Genomic DNA, 25,509 nt, shown 5'->3' on the forward strand with positions numbered 1-25,509 from the left:
ATCGTAAAGTTATTTTATGCTATCATAACGAGTAAAGATGGAAACACAATTTAGAAAGAAAAACAATCATTGCTCGCTTGGACGCTAATAGAATGCTTGCTAAAATTGAATTCTATGGTTACAACTTTATAGTATTAACCACCTGAGGATCTTTAAAAACATTGATAGAAAAGATTCTTTTCAAGCTGATTTATTTTGAATAACTAGAAAACCTAACAGCTTGCAAAGATGTTAAAAGCGACCTATAAGGTATGGTATTATTGATAATTAGCAAATTACATGGAATAAAATGGGTTGAAAACCAATGTGACCTGGCAACAATAATCTTACCACAATTGGTACATGCGCAAAAACAATCAGATGAAATAGATGTATGAAGATGACTACTGCTAACAACATTCTTGGAAGACTTAATACATATCTTAAGTAGACATTGGCAGACTACACAGCATCCGTTAGTAGCTAGCTACCAACGATGTATTGTGATGACAGCAGATTAGTGATACTCTTTGAAGATTAGACCCACATCTTTATGCTACTACTACTGTTTGGCTACGAAATGCTGGAATGCTACTGAAACGTTTGAAGCATACTTCAACGCGAAATGCAATAGACTTTATGAGCGGCATGTGTTCTGGTCTCTCACAGTCGAAGATTGAAGGCATTGATAAGGTTGTGAAACGCATGCGGACACAGTTTGTAAGTGTGCTTTTGGCAAGCTGATCATAGATCCCAAGGTCACGATAAAACGTGCAATTAATCTCATATAAGCGTCAGAAATGACAAAAGCAGTTGGATGACATTTCCAACAAGCCATTTTTTGGAATCAACTCCCTAAGTCTATTAAAGGCATAGAGAAGGTGGCCAGTTTCAAGAGAGAACTTAGGTTGTATCTTTTAACATGTGAAAAAACCAACGACGACAAGCCCAACGTCACGACTAGCTATGCTATTGCGTATTATGAGCTTCATCACTCCTCCAACTTTTTTTTTTGCTCAACTAATTTTGTCAAACCACAAATCACATGAATACAAAGAAGTTAATGGACGCAATTGTCAATGATAAAGTTAAAAAGAATCTTCTCATCCCAGCACAATGAGAGTTGAAGTGCAAATTCTGTACATTCCAGCATACTAAAGGTAAGTGGCATGCCTATGGCAAAGACTGTTGCAAATGTGGACAGAAAAATCATTTGGAGAAAGCTTGTACCAGAAAAGAACGTGAGTAAAATGCGGGTTACTCTAAACAATTAGTTATTTTTGTTTCGTTCTCATTCAATTTTTATCTCAAGAACCTTCCAAGAAATGGGGATATTGTATTATTGCTAATTAGAAACTTAATGGAAATAAAATGAATATATTAGAAATTTATTTCTAATATATTCATTTTATTTTTAATATATTAGAGATAAAATGCATATATACATACATGCGTATGTATATATACATGCATATGTATATACGCATATAAACGGGTATGTCTCATTTAATTAATAATCCTTGCTAAGCAGATGTGTTAATATTGTAATGGCCAAGCGTAGTGACAAGGCTATAATAATAATAAACTTTTTAACCACCACACGAGCGTACGTGGGACCGACACAGGCCCGACCACCAAGAGGGCTATCGAGAGCAAACTGAGGAGCCAAAAGAGGAAACCGAGAGAACGAGAAAAGAGACAGGGAAGACGCCGTTGTAAAAAAAACAAAGGAAGAGGGGTGGATCCAAGCTACGGCCAAAAATATAAGGAGAAAAAATCTATTGAAAGGCAGAATTGTAGCAGACACACTCTCTGCATGTATGCACTCTGCTTGTCACGCATATACCTATTTATTGAATATGTCTCATTGCCACGTAATAAGCGGTGTTGTTATTTAAGTCCTGTGGAAGGTAAAGGGAACTGGCAGTTTCCTTAACAATATTTAAAAATATTGGTGAAACCGTAAAATTACCAGTTCAACCATTCACAAGAGATAACGTTATATTATGGATTGTTGCAACTATACAATCCATATCTTTCTCTTCTTCTTTAGTACGTACTAGAGCTTGTGTCAAGTAGTACGCCACGATGTTTAAGATTCGAAGCCAGCACTATTTGCGATGTCGTTGCTATAATGCAACTGGTTTGCTATATGGAGCTCGGAATTCAATTCATGTAGAGTTCTTGGTAAAAAGCTGTAATAAAATATTAAAGTCTTTGTATGTACCGTAGGTGGGCCACCTCTAGTTGTAGCCCCAGGTGTTCGGAGTGCCTTCAGTTTACTGTTCATTCATCGTATGAGCTGATTAGAGGTGAATTATTTTCCTCCTTTGCTAGAAGTCTACGTAAAAGTCTAGAAGTCCATCATTGTGTTTTATCTGATATCAGCCATGTACAGATAGATATAAAGAGAATAACAAGTTACATCACTATTGCAACTCTCATAACAGATTCTCATAGAGACAGCATCTACAAATTCCGGAGATGAAATGATCACCATTACAAGCCAACTTCCAGATTCAACCTACCCATTGTACTATTACGACATTGAGAATTTGGCCTAAGGAAATCTCAGATATTCACCAAAAGATTGTAGTTATAGCTTAGACTATAACAACAAAATGTCGTGCACCATCAAGATCCGCATCTGGTACAAATTAACACCAGACCAAGACAACAAGAAGTAGTCAGAAACCCCAAAAACTACAAGATTCACGATCAAAGATCTGAAACATAGTTTCACTCCTGGACACTAAGGCTAATGCTAAATCAATATAAAAGGACGAACATTCACTCCAGATATTTACTCTTCAATACAGCTTCTTCATGTCATACAGACATGTCAGCGGAACTAGCCGAAGAATCAACTACCGAGGGAACAAGAGAGTGACTATATTTTAAGCTTCAGTCATTCACTTTCTATTCTTATAATTTAGTCTAAAGGTATAACTATTATATCTGTTTCTTGTTCTTAAAATAATCATAGGGTTATGGGGAAACTCTTTGACATTCTTTACTTTTGAAATTTCATTTACTTTGAAACAGTAGTTCTAAATTGCAGCATCCGGGAAGGTCAACTGTAAGATCTTAGTTAGGTTAATCAACAAAATAAATTGATTAAAACAGTCAATAAACAAGATCAAATCTTACCCTAGAGCTAATACCAATAACTACTTAATGCTGTCCATCTGCATTCAATAATAAACTGAGCCATTCCTAACATGTTGTAGAGTAATTGGTAGGGTAATCCAGTTCTATCAATTACCAAAACAACAATTGTAACAATATAAATAACATTTTATTAATACGAATTATCATCAACCTGCATACTTTTGTTGAATAAATAGAAATGAAATAAAAAAGAAATGCAAAAAAAAACATCTAATGCCGAAGGACGTTCATGAACTAACTCGTAATATGTTTCTATTTTTATATAATGAAAGAAAAAAGTTTTCAATTAAAAGCTTACAAATTTTTACAGGATTACCAATATTGATTCTTCGTTTTAGAACGCAGCAATAACACAATTTGACGGCAGTTGCATTGCAAAGAACCTTTTCTGTTCGACAATTTATTTATGTTAGCTAGCTATTTATGATTCTCGTGGGCAAATACCGAGTCTTTAAATATTCCGATGGCTAACACGGGTAGGCGCTAATAATGTAACCAATCATAATCGTTATTTACATGATTAACCAATAGAAATCAAGCATGAAGTCGCTGCGGGGCTACTAGTTGCCATAACACTTTTATTTTGAACGGATTAGAATCACGATTTGTTTAAACTATAGTATCGGGAGAGTGTTACTTTTAGAGATTGCAAAGCATGGTAAAATTATGTTGTCTATTTACTATTGTATTTTGATAAAATTCATTTACGTTTTATCACACTTCTTGATACAAATCTATACGATTTCAAATTAATTATTATTTTCCAACTACTCAATAAACATACTAGTTTATGTTATACATAGTTCATAGTAGCTGTCATTATTTGTAGAAAATGGTAGGTATTATGCACAATCAGTTGGTTCGTGTCTTTAGATAATTGACCTTACATTTGTTGGTGATGCCATAAAAGCTATAGTTTTAATACAGCTTAATGGTAGTCAAGATTAAAAGAAATACATTTTGGGTTAAAGTGTCTGCTATTCTCGACCGGACAGGCTGGTTGACTATATAACTCCACTATTACATGCACTCAATAATTTTGCTGGAATCGGTTTGTTTGTTATGTTGAAGTGTTTACTTGCAGGCATCAACACTGGATGAGAAGTTCGCTTTTGAAGCCGAGTGGTATGACCCACATGCCTGTCTTATTCGTAAATATCAAGTTCTCTATTACGTTACAGACAACTCTGTGGAAATTGTAAGTAACAAACTTATTGGTAGTTGCTATGTTACAAGCTTTGATTTAATTATCAGCAATTTTAAAAGGTTTGAACCATGACAGACTTCCAATTTGTTTATTGTTTTGTGTGTTGTAGTATGACCTAAAAAATAGGAGACAATTTCTCAAAAGGTCGAAGACAGAAATTACCTTAACTGATCTTTATATCGGAAGCACGATAGCTATTCATTCAAGGCAGTTTAAGGTTGTAGCTTACGGCGATGACTACACAAGACGGGCTCTAAGTAATAAGAAGGAGAGGTATCTATATATATTTTGTTTATTTTAAACACAAAAGCTTGTATTTGCTTCAGTTTGTTTCAATGGTTTGCCATTTACAAGCGTCGAAATGTTAATGCATAAAGTTGAAATGGTCAGACATTTGTACTCATCTGCAAGTACATAGAGCTCAATATAATAGATATAATGAAACCTTTCACCATTGGTTTCTTCAAGAACATTAAGGAATAATTTACAACCTCTTCTCTCTTTGGCATACTGGATGTGGTAGGCTGATTGCTATCTTTAACTTACCAATGTGTATGTTGACAAACAGGCTGTATATGTTAAATCAGCTGCAATCTAGAAAAAAATCTATGTCTATCTTAAAAGTTTATTTGCAACAAAATTCGCGTTACGGTTATTTGGTATCAAAAGATTCACCATGTCGTACTTTGCTGTGTTGTAGGTGCAAAATATGTAAAAATGTGATTACAAGCTCATAACAGCTCAAAAACGAACAGTTAATCGCAGCCATCATGAAAACGCCATAGGTTGGAATCTCCTTATTTCGATGACATACTCAACTCGGCGGGGTTATTGTTTTGACATGTGATATTATCACGTAAAATGAAAGGCCAATGAAAGGCTCAATATAGAACGTTTCGTAGCCCTAGTTTATTACAAACACTTCGGGTTTTACGGGAAAGCCCTTATCAAATATAGGTGCTCACTACTTTACAGTTTTGCTTCAGTTTGGTCTAATCATCTAGTCGTAATCTGATCACGTGTTCCATACTTTTTGCCCAATAGCGCGTAACAGTTTCTGCAGAATTTTTCGACTATCACAGGTGACCAACAGGCTTGTCATGTTCATCAGAGGATGTTATGCACTCCTTCGAGCTAAGGTTAAAAAATTAAACAAATTTTTACGGTAAGTTTTGAGATATCAGTACGCAAAGTGACAGCATTACAATGAAATAACGCGTAAGGACAATAGACATGGTTTTATTGAACGGGTGAAGCATATTTGTGAAAATATTTCGACGATTGAGGTTGCATGAAAGTGTAAACAGAAGCCATCGTGGTCAACTACCCCCATTTGAGCCGTTTTGCAAAAGGATTTCAACCTACGACATTTTCGTGATGGCTGCGATTAACTGTTCATTTTAGAGCTTTTAAGAGCTTGTAATCACATTTCCACATATGTTGCACCTAAAACACAGCAGAGTAAGACACGGTGAATCTTTTGATACCAAATAACTGTAATGTGAATTTTGTTGCAAGTCAACCTTTAAAAATATTTAGCCGGCTCTCATCAGGTAGGAGCGCTGCTGTTACTTATGCCTTCCGTAGAAAATAGCATTATTTTTTTTAGGACTTTGGGTATCATCAAGCCAGATGTTTGCGACAAGTTTGACCAGATTTTGGCGACCATCTATGACAGAGGCTTTCGGGTGACCAAGATGAAGATGTGCCAGCTGAGCAGGGCTGAGGCTGGTGACTTTTATCAAGAGCACGGTGCAAAGTCATTTTACAAGTTTGTATTATAGACGCCCTGAAATGGGTGTTGTTTTGGTTGGTGTACGACTAGTAGAGGCAGTCTAGTAGAGGCAGTGATAGGAAATTTATAGTCTTTTACTTTGATATTATTACTGCATATCAATCTCAAACACATCTCAAATTTAATTTGATATAGTTTAGTGCAGATCTGGCTTAGAGAATGTCTAACCATAAACAACTTTCAATGAAAAGTGAAACCTTGCTAATATCAGCTCAGATGATAATGTTCACATAAGTTGTTATTCTTTTGAAGCATTGCTCTTATGCTGCTAGCTAATTCAGTTCGGGAGAAAATGCATTTGCTTTGAACGACACCAGAAAGTGGAGATAAAACATCACTTTTGTTTGGTTTTAACTGGAAGGTTTAAGAGATTTAAAATGGTTGTACACTGGGGAAAAATTTTTGGAGGACCAATGAATTATGTTGACAAGACGGATGAGGCTGTTACTTACCACCATCGTTCGCAGGGTTTAACTTAGCACTGAATATAGCCAGGCATACGTTCAACAGAAACTTGAAACTTTTCTATCTTCTGCGTAACATCACCATGAAAGGCCAGCTAACAACTGCGAATGTATTTCAGCTCCCTCATACAGTTCATGTCGAGTGGCCCAATCATTGCTTTTGAACTGATTGGAGACTCTGCCATAAGCAACTGGAGGGCTCTGATTGGTCCAACAGATTCTGCTACAGCCAGGAGTGAAGCCCCGACTTCATTGAGGGCGCGCTTTGGTACAGGTATGTGGCTGTGAATTCTGTTGTGGCTGTATCCTAAGTGATTGTGCTATTATAAGGTAACAGTACTGTCATGGCTGTATCTTATGCAGCTGTGGTACTAAGAGGTAGCAATTCTGTTAATACTGTACATTATGTAGTGGTGATATTCTGTAGTAACAAGTTGGTTACAGCTGCATCTTATGTAGCTGTGATACTGTGAGGTAGCATTCCTTTTATGGCTGTATCATATTTATGTTTTCAGTTCTTTCTGTTTCAATTGGTTTGGAACATGTAAAATGCTCTTACATGGTGGCATTTCCTGTTCTTTCAATCTGTTCACGCAATCTGGGACATCGACTTGCCTCCAGTTGTCAACGATGGTAGCTTCTAGTTGATTAGCCGGTGTTTATTCATGCACTCCTCATGGTAGTACATAGTTTGCTGTCTTCGACAGACAATACACAGAACGCCTGTCACGGATCTGATTCTGAGACATCTGCGGCGAGAGAACTCGAATTTTTCTTCCCAAGCAAAGGACCGAAGAGAAGGTCAACAGCCTGTTTCCAGGACTGTACTCTCTGTGTCATTAAGCCACATGCCGTGCTTGCAGGTACGTCCTTGCACATTCTCACTTGAGATAATAACAAGAAACCATGAGTATAGGACAGTTGAGCCTCTGGTTAACGCAGACAAACAGAGGTGGTGGGTTCCATTTAGCCGATTGCCTAACTATAGGTCTCTATATGAAGAGAAGATCAGATTAATAAGGTTTTTATACACTGCACTTTATACTGTGCACTATTACAATTCTATATCTAGTAATCTAGGTAGATGATATCAAGGAGCAGCCATGAAACAGTGGACAGTGCGCTGGCATTCGATCAGTAGGTCAGGGGTTCGACTCGCAGACGGACCATTGGAGGTGTTAGGAAGGGCAACACCACCAATTGCTCCTGTGCCAAATCCCCTGAGTGGTTTTTATATTGTCACAGTATATTCTGTACCAGGATAGACCATTTGTGGTGCTAACCCCTTAATGGGAAAAGCTAAAGGAGGAATATACTATACTGTATCTACTTTAAAATATTTAAAAGTTGATTTAAAAACTGTAAATTTCTATAAAAAGCAACAAAGGTTAGACAACTCCTGTAATAGTGAACCGTCTGCGGAAAGTACTGATTACTGAATATTAAATAATCTACTCTTTGAAACTTATGCGATGGTTTATTAACATGTTCATGGATTATATAAAATGATATTTCATCATCATCAGTGTCAAGTTGCACACAAACGATACGATTGAAAAATGCATTTCACTTTTGCTGTTGATTTATATAGTTAATCCGATATACAAGCATTTCTTACATCTAATAATTTTTTTAATTTGTACTAAAAATCATTACAAACAGATTATTGTTATAATGTGACTCCACTTTGACTGCAGCTGCTATGCCCAAGTTTTTCTGTCATATCCGATAGCTAGTTTACTGAGGAATTACAATAATTGGTATTATACCGTACGTAGTTGGCATATTACAGTAGATGGTATACTGCAAGTCAGTCAACAGTGGGTGGATGAGCATTAATCTATTCAAACAATTCATATCACAATCTGAGATTCTCAGCTGTCTATTTGCTATATTAAGACACAGAATGGCCCATTGCTGTGCCAAATTTAATATCTGACGATGCTAATACAAGTTTTTACTCTCACCAATTTTTCTTACTATGTTTACAAACTTACTGTTGTTTTAGAAATGTTTTGTATAGCCTTAGCTTCTAAGGACCCTGTCCAGGACATGTTGATGCACCACTGCTAATCACTGAAGTATTAGTTAATTTGTGACTATGCAAATTACTGAAGTATTAGTTAATTTGTGACATGTCTCATCTCATTTGTCGTTATATACTTGGTTAATATATGTTCAATGTAATTCTACTGAGTGTTCTTTAAATCTCAGATGAAGCTTGATGTTGTCCATCTGGTAGCACTGTAATCAATTGGCTTATCAGTTACCAACCTCATCCAACACACGGATAAAAGGTGCTGTCACATTTTTGTGTCAGGCTGCTGACAGGGTTTCTCGAGTTACTGGAGTCTAATGTAGCTGCTAGAATCACAACAGATATGACGCTTCTTCTAGTTGGTTTTTACTAGTTTCTAAGTTGAAGTATTACCAATTCCCTGTTACATCATCTTTGAACATTTTTGGAGTCGTTAAACCTGCATCACCTTGGTTCACCAAGAATTTTGACTTGGCATTATCTACCCTGTGATGTGTGCTCAGTGTTCAAACTAACAGATCTCAGGTCGATGTCAGCGTTGAGTCTATGCATTATTTTCAGAGGAAGAACATTGGCTTCACCACTAGTGCCTATCTTGAATGGCACTTCCTGTTTATTGTTGTTGTCAGTGAGGGTATACAATAGTCCAGACCCTCGGTTGCTCATCTGTTGTGTCATACCCACAAGTAATTGAAAATAATGACCTTGTTCGAACTTACAACTGCTACTTACTACTGCTACTTACTACTGCAACTAACACATATTCTCACTTAACTAGCTGAGTCAATTTCACAATGTTGGATTTGTCTATCTGCACTTTACTCTTTAATAAAAATGATTGCGTTTGACACGAGAAATGAACCGGTGTTGTATGAGGTAATGCAAGCTAAATAATAGCAACTGTCGCATTTCATGTTACAGGAAACGCTGGTAAGATTATCAGTGAAATAAAGAGAACTGGCTTTGAAATAACAGCCCTCCAGATGTACAACATGGACCGGGCCAATGCTGAAGAGTTCCTTGAAATATACAAGGGTGTACTGCAGGAGTACAAAGGTATTGATCAATCGGATGAAACATTGTGTAGAGCTGCAGCTGTTTTAAAGTTGTTTTATTTGATCATTTTAGTGTTCTGTAGTAAAATGTACAGCGTTCGAGGTAACTAGTGTTACGGATACTAAAAGTTGACCAACTCTAAAGTCTGACTAGATAGGAGAGTTAATTATACACTAAATAAAGCAAACCTGCTGAATGGTAGCAATAGAGTTCTGGTTGCCCACATATGCACATGCAATTGCATAATGTGCATGCTTCTAGAATGTATTTTCGTAGAGTTGTCTTTTCTTAGCGAGTGTTGATAATTTAAGGGATTTACAGTTTTAATACAACATGTTTTACTTTTTTGAAGCCCAACTCTCAGGCGTGTAAAAGTTCATATTTTATTTAGCAATCTAGAAATTAAATTAAAATCTAAAAGCTAATTAGTAATCTAGCAGGAACACTTTCCAGCCATTCATAATGTTTAAATTGATCCATGGCAAGACAACTCCAATGTACTTTTGTAGCAGACTTTTAATCCTAATATCTATGCTAGTTACTGCACTGTAATGACTTCTGCTAAGGAACTCTGACCAGGTTATCAGTTCAATAAGTTGAATGAAGCCAGATAAATCCAAGAGACCGTAGCCACCACCAACTAGTAAAGGAAGAGGACGACTACTTCAGTAGATTTCAGTCGTTAAATTATATCAAATCAACATGCTGATTATCTATAATGCTAAATCGACCAATTAGCTTACTAATCCTCTTTGTAGGTTTGCTTGTTCAACACCAACTAAGTTCAAACAACACCCTATATTGATGTAAAATCTTTAAATGCGAAGTTAGCTCATTCTCAGAAATGTTTTGCCTGTCAAACATATCATATGCTGGAGTAAATATTCCTATAAGAATACACTGTAACTCATTCAGTTTATTTGAGGTTACAGACAGAGTTCCAAAGCCTTTGTTTGTTAAAAATAATGCTTTGTATGTTAAAACTTACTTTGTATGTTAAAACTGTTGCTTTGTATGTTAAAACTGTTGCTTTGTATGTTAAACCTGTTACTTTGTACATTAAAACTTGCTTTCTATGTTCAAACGGTTAGTTTGTATATTAAAGCTGTTACTTTGTACGTTAAAACTGTTACTTTGTATGTTAAACTGTTGCTCTGTATGTTTTACTACTACTCAGTATGTTGGATCAAATATTATTATAAGAGCTATTTGTTCTTGTTCTACAGCCCAACATGCTGCCATAACTCCTTAATAAAGACTAATAGTAGCATTAAAACAAGTGTTATATAATTATGTGCAAAAAGACCAAATGTGAAAATTTATATTATATTTCGAAAACTCAATCAACAAAATAAGTATAAAAAGAAGTTTGTATTATTGTTGTCCGAAGCTAGGGTTTGAGTTTGGGATAAAATATTGCTTCATACTGGATTCGAACTTGTGATATTCTGCTTTGCAGCCCGACACTAACACCTAGCGCTAATTGTTGGAGTATTTAGGAGTATTTCAGAATCCTTGGGGGTATTTCAGAATATTCGCGGACGTACATATTCTCTTTGCTTTCTCAGCACGCCTGGCCGTCTCTCATGGTACGCTAGGCTGCCATGGTACTAGTCTGCAATAAAATGATATTTTATGTTGTTGCTTTGCTGTAGCACCACAAAAAGGGAGAGTACACTAGTTTAAGGGTTGAGGTGCTAACACAGATATGTAGCATAACTTACCCAAAGATAGACTAGATGAAGTTTAAACTTGCCTTTCTTAAATTTTCTGCTTCTTTTACGCTCATGTTCTAGTTTTAAATTTAAATTAATGTTAATTTAAGGTTAAAAGATACTTTTAGTATAGTTTATTATAAAATTATAGTCTCGGAATCAAATATTTGCCCAAATTTGGCATCGTATGTTAGGAAATTCAAATGGTGATTTGAAGATAAGTTAAGGTTTGATTATAGTTTAAATAAATTAACAGGTAGTAAAAATAATACAAATTTTGCCATTTTTTGCGCATTGATATGTAAATACTGAATGAACTTCTGTCTATGTAATGCAATGTTTAAAAATAATTTGCAAAAAGGATGTACGGTAAAGGATATCACCAACTGTTTGCTTTTCCCAGCCATCTGCGCCATAACCGACTCACATTCTCATGCTGACAGCAGTGTACCCTTATCAGAGGTGTCACATGTCTGTCAACTGTTTTTCGAAATTTTGCACTGTTTTTGGACCCATGCCTTTTGGCCCAAATACTGACACCGAAGCACATGGTCAAGTGCCAAGGGCTGCACATATTGTCACGTTTTGTAGCAAGTGTCGCAAGTTATGTAAGAAGTTTGATGCAGCTTGTTTTTCATTTGTGTTTTCTAACAGTTGTTAAAGTTATGTCAATTATATTTACATGTCTGCCATGTTTCCTTCTGACTTCACATGAGCTTTGCACCATAAACAACATTCTCATATCCTTGAGTTTGTTTTTGTGCATTGTCTACACAGTGCCGTCATCTGTTGATCAATGCCAAGTGATGTTGTACACTTGTAAAGTATTTTCTGTATTTGAAAATGTTAGCAAGTAGTCTTTGAAATTATTGTTATTGTGCTGCTATTCAGGATGTGAATTTTTAGCTTTTTGGGGTTATCTGACCTTGAAATGGATTATTCGGGAAACACATTCAAATTGTCTTGATGATCAGCGTGCATGTCTATAAAAGAGATTTATGAGGTGATGTCTGTAGTCTTTCACTAGAAGAACAATTCCTCAGTTGTAAATTCCTACATATTCAACGATGCCGCAATATATTTTCATCAAGATGAAGTATCATTATGTAGGAGATGCATTAGATTCTGTTAAAGTTGGCTGATGAAGACGAGCCATTTCTCATCTAAGACTACAGGTTTAAGAGCTGGTAAACCCATTTGGTCCCAGATGCTCCAGTTCAGTCTCAAGGAAGGTCTGAGTTATACTTCTTTTTTCTCTTTCAGGAATGGTTGATGAGTTTGTGACTGGCCCTTGCATAGCCATGGAACTTCGGGCTCAGAATGCCCCGACTGCCTTCAGAGAGATGTGTGGCCCCCATGATCCGGTGAGAATAAGTTTGCTCTACACCGAGTCAACCCAAAATGATACAAATTTTATTTGATTTTTTGTAGCAGGAAGTGAATATGTCTGACACGTTTTTACACTTCTCGTCTGATTTTTCTATTTTGCATGATGCAAGGCCTTCAAACAGTTGCAGGTAGTCCTCGGTTAACGAGGTACTCGGTTAACGGCAATTCTTAACAACGACAAACTTTAAAACTGCTCCAATTTCGTTTTAACCGAATCCATTTTTGCATACATAGGATAAGTCGGCTAAGGCAATGCAGCCACCCTCCTTTATTCTCAGTGTCTTCCTGCATTAATCATATTCTTTCTAAGGTTGTGTCTATATGTGCTGTTCATTTTCAAGTTCAATACGGTGAAATTAATGGCAATAAGAATCTATAATCCGTTCTTCCAATAAATAATTGCTTTAAATACATGTGTTATACTGTACTATATGATAAAGGAGAAATAATAGAAAGTAAAAAATACAATACGTAATGTAGTACACTAACATACGTATTGTCAAATTGGTTAGGATTCTTACTTTTTCCTTTAACATCGTTATCAATCTTAGGACCCATGGCTAACAAACTGAAGATATATGTCGCTATATACAAATAATAAATTAAAATTTATAGTAAATATTATTCTAAACATTAAAATGCACAAAAAATGTTTACTTCACTTACTTTTAGCTAACTTTTGTTTCACTCACTTGTATCAAGCATTTACAGAACACGAAGAATGCTGAACTAAGAGATAGCGAGCATCCTATCCCTTTCATAGCTTATGCGAGAGATTTTGGGGAATAGTATATCGGCATCTTCGTTATTCCGACGCATTCAGCACACCGACCACCAAATTTGTATTTGGGAGACATTTTTGTTGACGGGGTTTGATGTAAAAAAATGCCATAATGAGGGGACGAATCTAACATCGTGTTCCACATAAAGCGAAAGAACAGTAAAACAGGGACGTTGTAACCTGGAAGTGCACTGTGCACTGTATATATATATATATATATATATATATATATATATATATATATACAGTATATATATATACAGTATATATGTGTATATATACATAGGTATATATATACATATATATATATACACATGTATATATATACACGGTATATATATACTTGGTATATATATATATACATATGTATATATATACACGGTATATATATATATATCAGCTGAATGCCTGGCGTTGCACGGTAATATAGTAATTACCTAATGGATTTAAGTAACTTACCTGGGAAGCTAGATCTTCGCTAAAATCTTTACTACAACAATAACCACCTTTTGGGCCAACTTAACAATTGTTACGTGTAACCGTCGACAGTGTTAGCTATTAACCCCAAGAACGCACTTTAGGCACGTGCATCGTAACCAATGTAATGATTAGTTGCCCAGCGAAAGCATTGCATTTCGTGTAGTGTAGGGGTTAAGTTTGCGTCTCTACTTCTGGAAGTCCTGTGATCAAATCCAGTGCTGTGCGGTTGTTTCATTGCTAGATTCTAATTGCTGTAACTGGGCCCAAGGTTTAACAAAAAGATAAACGCTAAGATTTATATATAGATAATATTTCTTTTTAAATTTTCATTCTTTGTCTTAACCTCAATGCTCCTTCATCTTACGCACTCGGGCAGCACGTAAGTGCACTGCCTAAAGATGACCCGGAGCTAACCATCCTTTTCAACATGTCCATCACTTTCGGCAGCATTGTGCTGTCAGTTATCAGTTAATTGTATTTCAGTGTGGAAGCATTTGATTTCCGTTTGCTCTAACAACGATTGCAGTGATGGCTTTGGATCACATGATCAAATGATAATATCACGCTGTTTTACCAATTCATTTAGAAAAATGTCCTCAGGTTTTTAGTTGATAGCTTGGTGAGTAGTCACCTTAAATCTCGGCACCTGATTGTTTCGGCTGTAACTGAGGCTTAGTCTAAGGGATGACCTCTGAACTCATGTCTCATGTCAAATGCCAACTGAGCGTGACAACAGCTCTTTTTTGTAGGAGATAGCGAGGCAGCTACGGCCACGAACCCTGAGAGCCAACTTTGGAAAGGATAAGATTTGCAATGCTGTTCACTGCACTGATCTGCCCGAAGATGCTCTTCTGGAAGTTGAATACTTCTTTAAGATTCTTGACCAATAAGGCGTGACCGCACAATATATCGACCAATTACCCTGAAGCCTTTTTTCATCTATCAAATTTAATGCCCTACTAGATTTTCCAACTGGTTCAATTTAATGGCATTGTGACAATAATTGTTTGTCTAAGACCAGTGTTGCCATTGACGTATCTCTCCATCTCTTGTTATATGCAGTCAAACATTGTTTACATCTATGAGGTTCGCTATCAGTCGGCAACTCGCCAGGTTTTTGCCAGCCATTTAGAGGGAGTTGTCTGATCTTACTTACTGTTTATTTATTTGTATAAAGAAATTTTATCAGCAACCGCATTGCCTTTTTAAGATTTGTTTAAAAATACAAATAAAAAAATTACTTTGGATTTGTATTTATAATTTTTTATTGAAATTTGTAATCATCAATAAAATGATGTTTTTCGTTACATGCCAAAACAAAAATGAAAAGACAGAAATCAGGAATTATAGATTGAGTTGAACAAAAGTGTTTTAAAAGTTGATAATCTAACAGTATTGCTGGGGAGTCAGGATGGTGCAATGAAGGTTGTAGTAACAGAAAGTTCATAAACTGAAACATAGAATGGTGGATCTAGTATGGTGTAATGGAATATGTATATGAGGTATTCTTTCTGACACTGAGAACTGAAAAAGCATTTGCTATAAATAATAACATAGACTACCAGTAACCATAAGTCCGTCTGGTTGGACAAGTGTGTGCAAGTGCTTTAAGATGTGTATCCGCTTAACTTATGTGTTAGGTATTAGTTTTCTAAACTCAGCACAGCTGCTGAATAAAGATGGACACAGAATGGTTTTAAAGGTGAACTTGCGCAAACTTAGTAGATTTTATCCATAGTATAAGTATTTATATAGTGCAGGCATCATTTACGATTGTTTTTGATGTTTGAGCTGATCTGACTGCCATGTTTGAGGTGATCTGACTGATCTGAAACAAGTGTGATTCGATGTTTCAAAATTAAAATTGACAAAACTTAGTCGCAGTTCAAATGCTGAGAATAAAAATACATGTGAATTGATGTCGGTAGTTGCTATGTTTGCAATAGTTGATATCGACTATTGTATTCGAGTTACAGTTTACACGTCTCTATTTCATCTCTTGGCAACTATACGTGTCATAATCACACTATTGCTTGATCTGATCGTTTTAACCACGATCAAGCTTTGTCAATTTTAATCTTAAAACGATCTTGCAATCAGATCACCTCAAACATCAAAAACAATCGCAAATGTTAAAAAAATACCGATAATTTTTGATAAAATATACTAAGATTGTGTGGAAGTTTATTTTCAGCTCATATTTCTTGTTTTCATACGTTTTTTGTTTATGACAAAATCTTATTCTCAGAACTGGAAGTCTGGAACCATTTTTAAATCTAAATCTCATCACGTGTCACACCATGTCGTTGTTTGTCTTGCTGTTGCGGGGTTGTATAACAATAATGTCATAGCACATCATAGCTTGTCATAATTCCATTGAGGCTTGACTCATGCATTCAGTAAACACATTTATATAGCAGTCAATGGCCAGGATTCATTGAAAAGTGTTTTCGCATAACAAGGCTTCAAGAAAATATTGATGAAAGCAAAACATTTAATCATGCACAGATATGGTCTTTCAAAGCCTCACCAATGTTTGCTATGAAAACTATATGAACACTGCTCATAATGTGAGTTTGTTCCAGCAATGATAGAAAGCAAATGCAAATGCCTATTATCATTAGCTCAAAAACTTGGGCCACGTTTCTAATGCATGCATGCAGCTATGAATTATCAACACCGCAGTAAGATGATAACCACATGGCATCTTTGACCATAACTTCTGACATGCGGTGATTTGATGGATGAGGCCGCATGACAAAGTAAAAGCGTGTTATGCAAACATCTTCTGTTTTGAAAATGATCTAGGGCGGTAGAATCGCTCATAACGCTGTTTTGTAAGCTTGCGCAGTTTCATTCAGTTTTGGCAAAAGTTTTGGCACCATATGCACTGCTAGATAAACCTGCGCAGATGCCATCAATCATTTAGGACCTGTTCAGTGACAGCTGTATGCAAGTTGATCGCTTTGGCACAAGTCCGATTTTAATTACTTTTCCATATAATTATTATCTGCTCATTTTAATCACGCGCTACTCAGAGGCGTGGATTTGCAGTCTATGTAAAAATAACTGAGGACAGCCTGAATTAAAGCTTTTGAAACTTTTGCCTGAAATAGTACAAAAAGAAATTGAATCTCTTTATGCATTCAGAGCTATGTGATCCGCCTGCTTCCTTGTTTTCGTAGCAACTCTTGACTTTACCTTGTAGATGATAGGAGATAAACAGCTTGATAACTTTGGGGTAACACCATATATATACTATATGTATTATATACATGTATATACTAGGTATATGCCCACGCACGCATGCACACACATACATATATATATATATATATATATGTATGTGTTGTGTGTGCGGGCATACCTGTATACCGTATGCGGGTATATGTGTATACACACATATATACATGTTATGTGTATACATGTGTATACACATACATCTGTACACACGTATGTGTGTATACACATACGTGTGTGTATACACACATGTGTGTATATATGTATGTATTTACACACATACATGTACATATTTATTTAGATATAAATAAGTATATTTGTATATAAATAAGCATATATACCAGTATATATATATATATATATATATTTACGTATTCAAATATAAATATATACATATAAATACAGTACGTAAATGTTTATATACACATGTAAATATGTACATATATATATATCAGCCTGGCTCCTTGGTGGTTTGTGAGATTTTCTTCCGTGAGGCGGTTGCCAATGTGTTTACATATATATATATATTTATATATATATTAAATGTATATTAAATATATATAAATATATATATTTATAAATGCATATGTATATAAAGATAAATTACTCCACTTATTACTATTGGTGTAGAATTCTAGTTGGCTTTGAATTTTACTTTGTTTTATTTATACCATACTTTATTTTAGACATAATTACTTTGGAACATAAATGGAGAATAACCAACTGCCCATACTTGTACATGTATGTATATACATGTTTATACATACATGTATATGCATGTACATGTATATACATGTATATACATGTAAATGTACATACATGTATGTATATGGTGTTGTCCCAACATACATATAATAAATAGGACTGTCTCCAAATTTAATTGTCTCTGGCAGAAAGGTTTGCCAAAACTTGCTAGCCATTCTTTATGAAAAATGTCATTTTATGCTCTGGTAACTTCTACAGAAAGTTCCTGGTAAATAACAGGCTGTCAATTTGTTGTTGGGCAAAGAAACTTCATGAAAACACAACCTGTTTTCTGATTTTCACTGATATTTGTCTTTATCAAGTCATACACTGTTGGTTTTTTTACCAGTATTAGTTGCCACAGAAAGTTCAAGTCTTCCTGTACAGAAGTTCATGTAACCGACAGAGAGGGTGGAAGGGATGTAACTGTCAGAAAGGGTGGGAGGGATGAATGGTTACTCCAGGATTTATAAAGAGCTTTAATACGTAATTTTTGATTAATATTACAAGAGCTATTGAGAAATAATAGATTTCTTAGACTGAGGGACCACAGCCCAAGCCAGTTAGCCATGGCTATTAGTGCATCCGACCACCCAATGTTAGGATACGTTTGCTATGAGTGGTTATCTGCTTACCAACACTGACCCAGTTTGCCCTCCCACACTTCTGACAGGTTAAGACAGGTTGATGTGCTCAACAGATCTAATTCAATTTTCTATGGCTCATTATTTTTAATACTAGTCAAGGATGTAGTACCAACCATAGACATAGAGCAAGATATGTTACCAAGTTATGTTACCTTAAAACACTGCTATTGGAATGTGTATCATTTTTTCTATAAGCTGATACTATGCCAATTGTTGCTCTATATATACCATATATACTATATATATTTATATATCGTACATGTATAAATTTATATATACATTTACATTATATAAATAATGTATATGTATATATAACTAACTAGAGTGTTGGAATAGGTTAATGTTACTTATCTTAAACTCCAGGTTGATGTTTCTTTCTGGGGTCACAAAAGGACTGTTTCGTGCTCCTGAACTCGTCAGTTGACTTGCATTATATATTTTGGCAAGATATAATGCAAGTCACCAGACGAGTGCAAAAACACGAAACAGACTTGTTTTGTGTGATGCCGTATACCGTATGCATACCATATACATATACGCCATATGCATATATATACCGTATACATATAAATATGCTATAAAGGCCTTATATATATCGTATACATACATATATATAAACATATATAATATAATAAAATGTACAATAATAATATATAATATACTATATGTTTGTTCCTCAAATTAGTACGTCATTTATAACATAATTTATATGCTCAATGCCAAAAAACCATTGAATTGCAGGTATTGATTCACTTGCTAGAGTCTAGACATTAAAACCAAGAATGCAACAGAGTGTAAATTCTTTAAACGTAGCAGTGACTACTTGGTAGAGAAGTTCTGGGTAATTGTACTGTTTAAATTTTGACAAAGCAAAAGCAGTGATAACTAGTTGCAACGAACAAGTTTTGGTTTGTCGTTGGGAGCAGAACTGCCTTAAACCAGTTTTAAACAACACAAACAATAACAATGCTGCTACATAGCGTGATAGAGTGCAATGGAGTATAACATGATCAATACTGTAATAGAGTATAATATGATCAATACTGTAATAGAGTATAATATGATCAATACTGTAATAGAGTATAATATGATCAATACTGTAATAGAGTATAACATGATCAATACTGTAATAGAGTATAACATGATCAATACTGTAATAGAGTATAACATGATCAATACTGTAATAGAGTACAATATGATCAATACTGTAATAGAGTATAATATGATCAATACTGTAATAGAATATAACATGATCAGTTCAGTAATAGAGTATAATATGATCAATACTGTAATAGAGTATAATATGATCAATACTGTAATAGAGTATAATATGATCAATACTGTAATAGAGTATAACATGATCAATACTGTAATAGAGTATAATATGATCAATACTGTAATAGAATATAACATGATCAGTTCAGTAATAGAGTATAATATGATCAATACTGTAATAGAGTATAATATGATCAATACTGTAATAGAGTATAATATGATCAATACTGTAATAGAATATAACATGATCAGTTCAGTAATAGAGTATAATATGATCAATACTGTAATAGAGTATAATATGATCAATACTGTAATAGAGTATAATATGATCAATACTGTAATAGAGTATAACATGATCAATACTGTAATAGAGTATAATATGATCAATACTGTAATAGAATATAACATGATCAGTTCAGTAATAGAGTATAATATGATCAATACTGTAGTAGAGTATAATATGATCAATACTGTAATAGAGTATAACATGATCAGTTCAGTAATAGAGTATAATATGATCAATACTGTAATAGAGTATAACATGATCAATACTGTAATAGAGTATAATATGATCAATACTGTAATAGAGTATAATATGATTAATACTGTAATAGAGTATAATATGATCAATACTGTAATAGAGTATAACATGATCAATACTGTAATAGAGTATAATATGATCAATACTGTAATAGAGTATAATATGATCAATACTGTAGTAGAGTATAACATGATCAATACTGTAACATAGTATAACATGATCAATACCTTTTAAGAATCGTCAATACAAAAACCAAGTTTTTTTGGGTTGTTGGCATTACTTATTTTTTGTCCAGAGCACTAAAATGTCATTCTTAATATTATTATATTACTATGAAGTCTGCAAGGTTAACATAACGTTATTCTTTTTTGATGGATGCATACTAGCAATGCAACAGCTTTACATACACTGTTCAATAACAATACTGAAGTGATACAGGCATTGATTAGATATGTAAGAAGAAGTGTTCCAATTATGTTTGTAGATTTGGCATCTTTTGATTTTTTGGCATGTGTACTGCAAGCTATTTAAGAGCCCATTTACAATAATTTATCATGATCTGCCTAATAGAGCTGATATGGTCTGACCTCAACACTCACGCAGAGTTCAGCCAACCCTAAGTAGTGTAGCAGTTGAACACTGTAAATAGTCATCTCTTTTTGGAGCTGCATATCTTTGCTATCATCATCATCAGGGAATTATTTCTGCCTCTAGGGTCCACCATGTCTTGTTTGGCATATGACGTAACTACTTGTGACAAGCAAAACCTCACCTCTCAACCGATCTGTCCGTGTTTAAAATAATGTTAACGGCCTTGACCAATTCTAACCACTCTCCTTCCTGTTAGCCCCATCAAGTTCGCTTATCGCCAACCACACAGCGGTTCTTGAAGAGAGCATGAACTGTGCATGTGCAGTGACAATGGTAAACACGCCAGATTTTAACATTTTCATTTCATAAATTGCATTGTTGCATGTTTTTATCGTCATAAAGTAAAAAACATGTTGCTAATTTTTTCATAACAGCATTTCATTGCGGGATAAATTCAAATGACTAAAACTTGTGTTTAATTTTAAATAAGGGTTGTTTATTCTGGGAAATGATTGACTCTGATTGGGTGATTCTAATTTACTCAGCAAATAAAAAACAGATCTTCACTTCTTACCTGTGCTTTGTGCAGTTTGGAAGGTGATAACTAGACAGTTCTATTGCTGGGTTACTATGGGGCTATGATACTTTCTAACGGAAGCTCCTCTATTGCTGGGTTACTATGGGGCTATAATACTTTTTAACGGAAGCTCTGCTATAGAAAACTGTCGAATGTTTCTTGAAACTACAAAGCATTTTCACTAATCTTAGGCCGAATTATTGCCCATGACCAGCTCCAGTACCTGTATCAGTACTAATGCCAGAACATTACCAACACCCAAGCCAGCACAGATACCAGTACCAGCCCCAGTATCAATACCACTACTACATAGTACCAGCACAAGTACCAGTGTCAGCATTAGTACCAGCATTGGTACTAGTGGCAGTACTAGTGATAGCACCAATACCAGTTCCAGTATTAGTAGCAGTACCAGAGTCAGTGCCAGTACTAGTGCACGCACCAATACCAGTGCATGCACCAATACCAGTGCTAGCACCAATACCGGTACCGCACTAGAAAATTTTTTGGATTTACTCTTTTATGCAAAAGCCAGTGAATGTGAGACCTTTAACTTGATCTTTAATAACAGAAAAAAATGAAGATACAGCAAAAAGTGTGTCTAACCCAGGTTTCCTACTTCAAAATGAGGTTTCAAGAACAGCAGTTTTAGTGATTTCCTATTCCAGATAGATTTGATAATTGTTATATAGAAATCTATGCTCAACAAAAAGCTTTCATAAGTTACCGTGAGCAGATAAGCGGAAGAGTTCAATTCAAAGAATTCGCTTGAAACTTCATTACATAAAGTAGTACGAAGATGTATATGCCTGTGGCACATCTTACTTGCCCTATGTGGTAGACACTCATAGAAGGATACCACCAACTTGAACCTTACATCATGGATTAACCCCTCACAAGCCATTTTCATCAGATGCATCACATATTGATAATGTTTACATATGTAGAGTTAAATTTCTCCTTTTACTTCATGTTCTCAAAAAAGGTTTAGAGTTCAAACTGGTTGCGAGTTATTTCAATGGTTTTCATCATTTCCAGACTAAAAAATAGTTGAGCAATACTGCATTGTTGGTCAGCCTTACTTTGTTGCAAGAATCTTTACATTGTCAAAGTGATATCCGGTAATAAATGCACCATAATCATAGCGTAGTCAAGCGTTGGAGATTTGTATATAGTATAGACGTACAATAGTAACACTGTTTATATTTGATATACCATATAAAACAAGATTAGATAACTCCACATCACTATTCAGGACTAGGCAAGACAGATGATTTACTTAATTTGCATACAACGTTAGCGTAGCAACACACCTCTATATGGCGCCGCAATACCAACATGGAAAAGTCTCATTTTGTCATGATTCAGTGTGGCGGTTTAGAAGTGAAACACGCATGTAACGCGTCATATTTGGGCCATGTAGTCGTAGTGCTCGGTTGGCCAAGTTGATATATAAAACGTTTTATTTCAAACTTTGAAGTATAGTGAATCAGTCTAAACCTGAGGACCTTAATGAGAGCGTGATCTGCTTGTGTAAACAAGTGTGATTCTCTTGTAGAATTATATTACAAAGAATACTTTGACCTGCTGGCTTTTTGTGACAGACTGCATGAGAAGTGTTTTGATCTCTTATAGCCGTTATTGGTCACCCACTCATTCTTTTGCAGTGATAGGTGGAGTTTTAATAAGGACACAGGCACATGATCAGTAGGCTAAGATGAGTCGCTTGGCCATCAACAAACAGGATAAAACCGTAGCGTCCAATGGAGTTGCACTTGTCTTGCTTTTCTGTTGCATTATATGCAGAAATTTTGGTTGTCGACATAAGGCATCACACAATAATCATTCTACTGTAGCACTCTATGAAAACAAGATCAGCTTGTCGGCCAAACATGGCGTTTCATTGCTGGCACACCCATGTGTCCGCTACACTCTCGCTGTATAGAGACTTAGTATTTTTATGAACGGTAACAACCTTCAATCAGAAATAGTAAATCGAATAAGAGAGATAATAAAGATAGTTCAGGTTGGTCATGTGTTGGATAAGGTCAAGTAAACTCAGCCAACTCACCAATATAACTCAGCAGAACTTATACCAACTGTTATGGATTGTATCAGTGGAAAAAATAGGAAGGCTAGCATGACCCTTGTAGCCCAGCGCCAATCTGGTGCATGTAGTCCTGCTTGGCTGATAATAGCCTAGGCTAAAAGTTTTAATAGCCTGAGGCACAAGTCTTAATAGCCTGGGGCACAGGTCTTAATAGCCTTAGGTACAAGTTTCATTAGCCTGAGATACTAGTTTTAATAGCCTGGGGTACAAGTCTCAATAGCCTGAGGTACAGGTCTTAATAGCCTTAAGTACAAGTTTCATTAGCCTGAGACAAGTTTTAATAGCCTGAGGCACAAGTCTTAATAGCCTGGGGTACAGGTCTTAATAGCCTTAGGTACAAGTTTTACTAGCCTGAGATACAAGTTTTAATAGCCTGGGGTACAAGTCTCAATAGCCTGGGGTACAGGTCTTAATAGCCTTAGGTACAAGTTTCATTAGCCTGAGATACAAGTTTTACTAGCCTGAGGCACAAGTCTTAATAGCCTGGGTACAGGTCTTAATAGCCTTAGGTACAAGTTTCAATAGCCTGAGGTACAAGTTTTAATAGCCTGAAGTTCAAGTTTTAATAGCCTCCGGCACAAGTTTTACTAGCCGTAGGCACAAGTCTTAATAGCCTGGGGTACAGGTATTAATAGCCTTAGGTACAAGTTTCAATAGCCTGAGATACAATTTTTAATAGCCCAGTTTACAAGTCTCAATAGCCTGAGGTACAAGTTTTACTAACATGAGGCACAAGTCTTAGTAGCCTGAGGCACCAGTCTTAATAGCCTGGGGTACACATCTTAATTGATAAATGGATATTTATGAGTTTGGTCAGTTTTGTTGGTTTGACAACGCTTATACACATGGTTTGGTGATTTTCAAGCCAAAGGTTTTCTAAAGCAACTTACACTCTGCTACCAAAAATAAGCACGGTCTTTAAGTATTAAATCATACTCTTAAGCTTCTGTTCAATAATGAAATGTATTTCCTGTTGTTGAAATGATGAGCTGTCTTTTTTGGTACAAGAAAGGTCATTAAAATTACTTTGTCGCAATAATATGTTTGTTATTTGTTGTTGTCATAGTCCATTAGAAAAGGGTTCCAAAAACTTTCGATTTCACTATTAAACATTCTATATTCTGCTGATTACAAAGGTTTTTTCAAAGGCTCAAAATATTGTCAAAAATCACTGACTGTAACATCTTAGCTGCACATTTCCAAATTTGTTGAAGTAATTTGACACTGCAGGTTATTACTGATGTAATTGATAAACTAGTTATGCATTCAGACTTGAGCCAGAAAACCAGGCAATTTATTGAATGACTACAAGTGAGGCCATATATGGCATCATCAGCATGTTTAATCAATTTTTAGATAGGGCTGCCAAGCTGTCACACATGAAAAAGCCAAGTCACTGCATGAAATGAGTGCAGGACTGATGCCATATCCATTTGATATTGATATTAAATCTATGTAAGCAACCAACAGAGTTTGGGGTATGCTAGCTGCTTCCTGGATATTGCTAACATTAATCTCAGGATAAATAAAATGATAACAGTACAAATATAAATTATTAATACAATAACTATGTTAGCTATAGTTATTATGATAATAATATGAATAATGCATTATTGACCTCGCATTTTAGAATAAATTTGATTATAAGGAGTTAGAATCTCCTGACTGTAATAGCAAAAATATCGATATTGTTATTGGCCATCAGTCCA

At 35.3% G+C, this 25,509-nt stretch overlaps 1 protein-coding gene across 1 annotated transcript; it reads left to right on the forward strand.

The window, feature by feature from the left end:
* The first annotated feature begins 3,721 nt into the window (after window positions 1-3,721).
* LOC137401497 (nucleoside diphosphate kinase homolog 7-like) lies at window positions 3,722-15,266 on the forward strand. Its single transcript, XM_068087877.1, has 9 exons — window positions 3,722-3,808; window positions 4,235-4,348; window positions 4,467-4,630; window positions 5,967-6,128; window positions 6,736-6,890; window positions 7,324-7,479; window positions 9,576-9,710; window positions 12,689-12,789; window positions 14,825-15,266. Exons 1-9 carry the CDS (start codon window positions 3,806-3,808, stop codon window positions 14,963-14,965), a joined length of 1,131 nt encoding a protein of 376 aa, XP_067943978.1. The 5' UTR covers window positions 3,722-3,805; the 3' UTR covers window positions 14,966-15,266.
* Window positions 15,267-25,509: the final 10,243 nt, after the last annotated feature.

The sequence above is a fragment of the Watersipora subatra genome, chromosome 8 (genome assembly GCF_963576615.1).
Source record: "Watersipora subatra chromosome 8, tzWatSuba1.1, whole genome shotgun sequence".
Lineage (NCBI taxonomy): Eukaryota > Metazoa > Bryozoa > Gymnolaemata > Cheilostomatida > Watersiporidae > Watersipora > Watersipora subatra.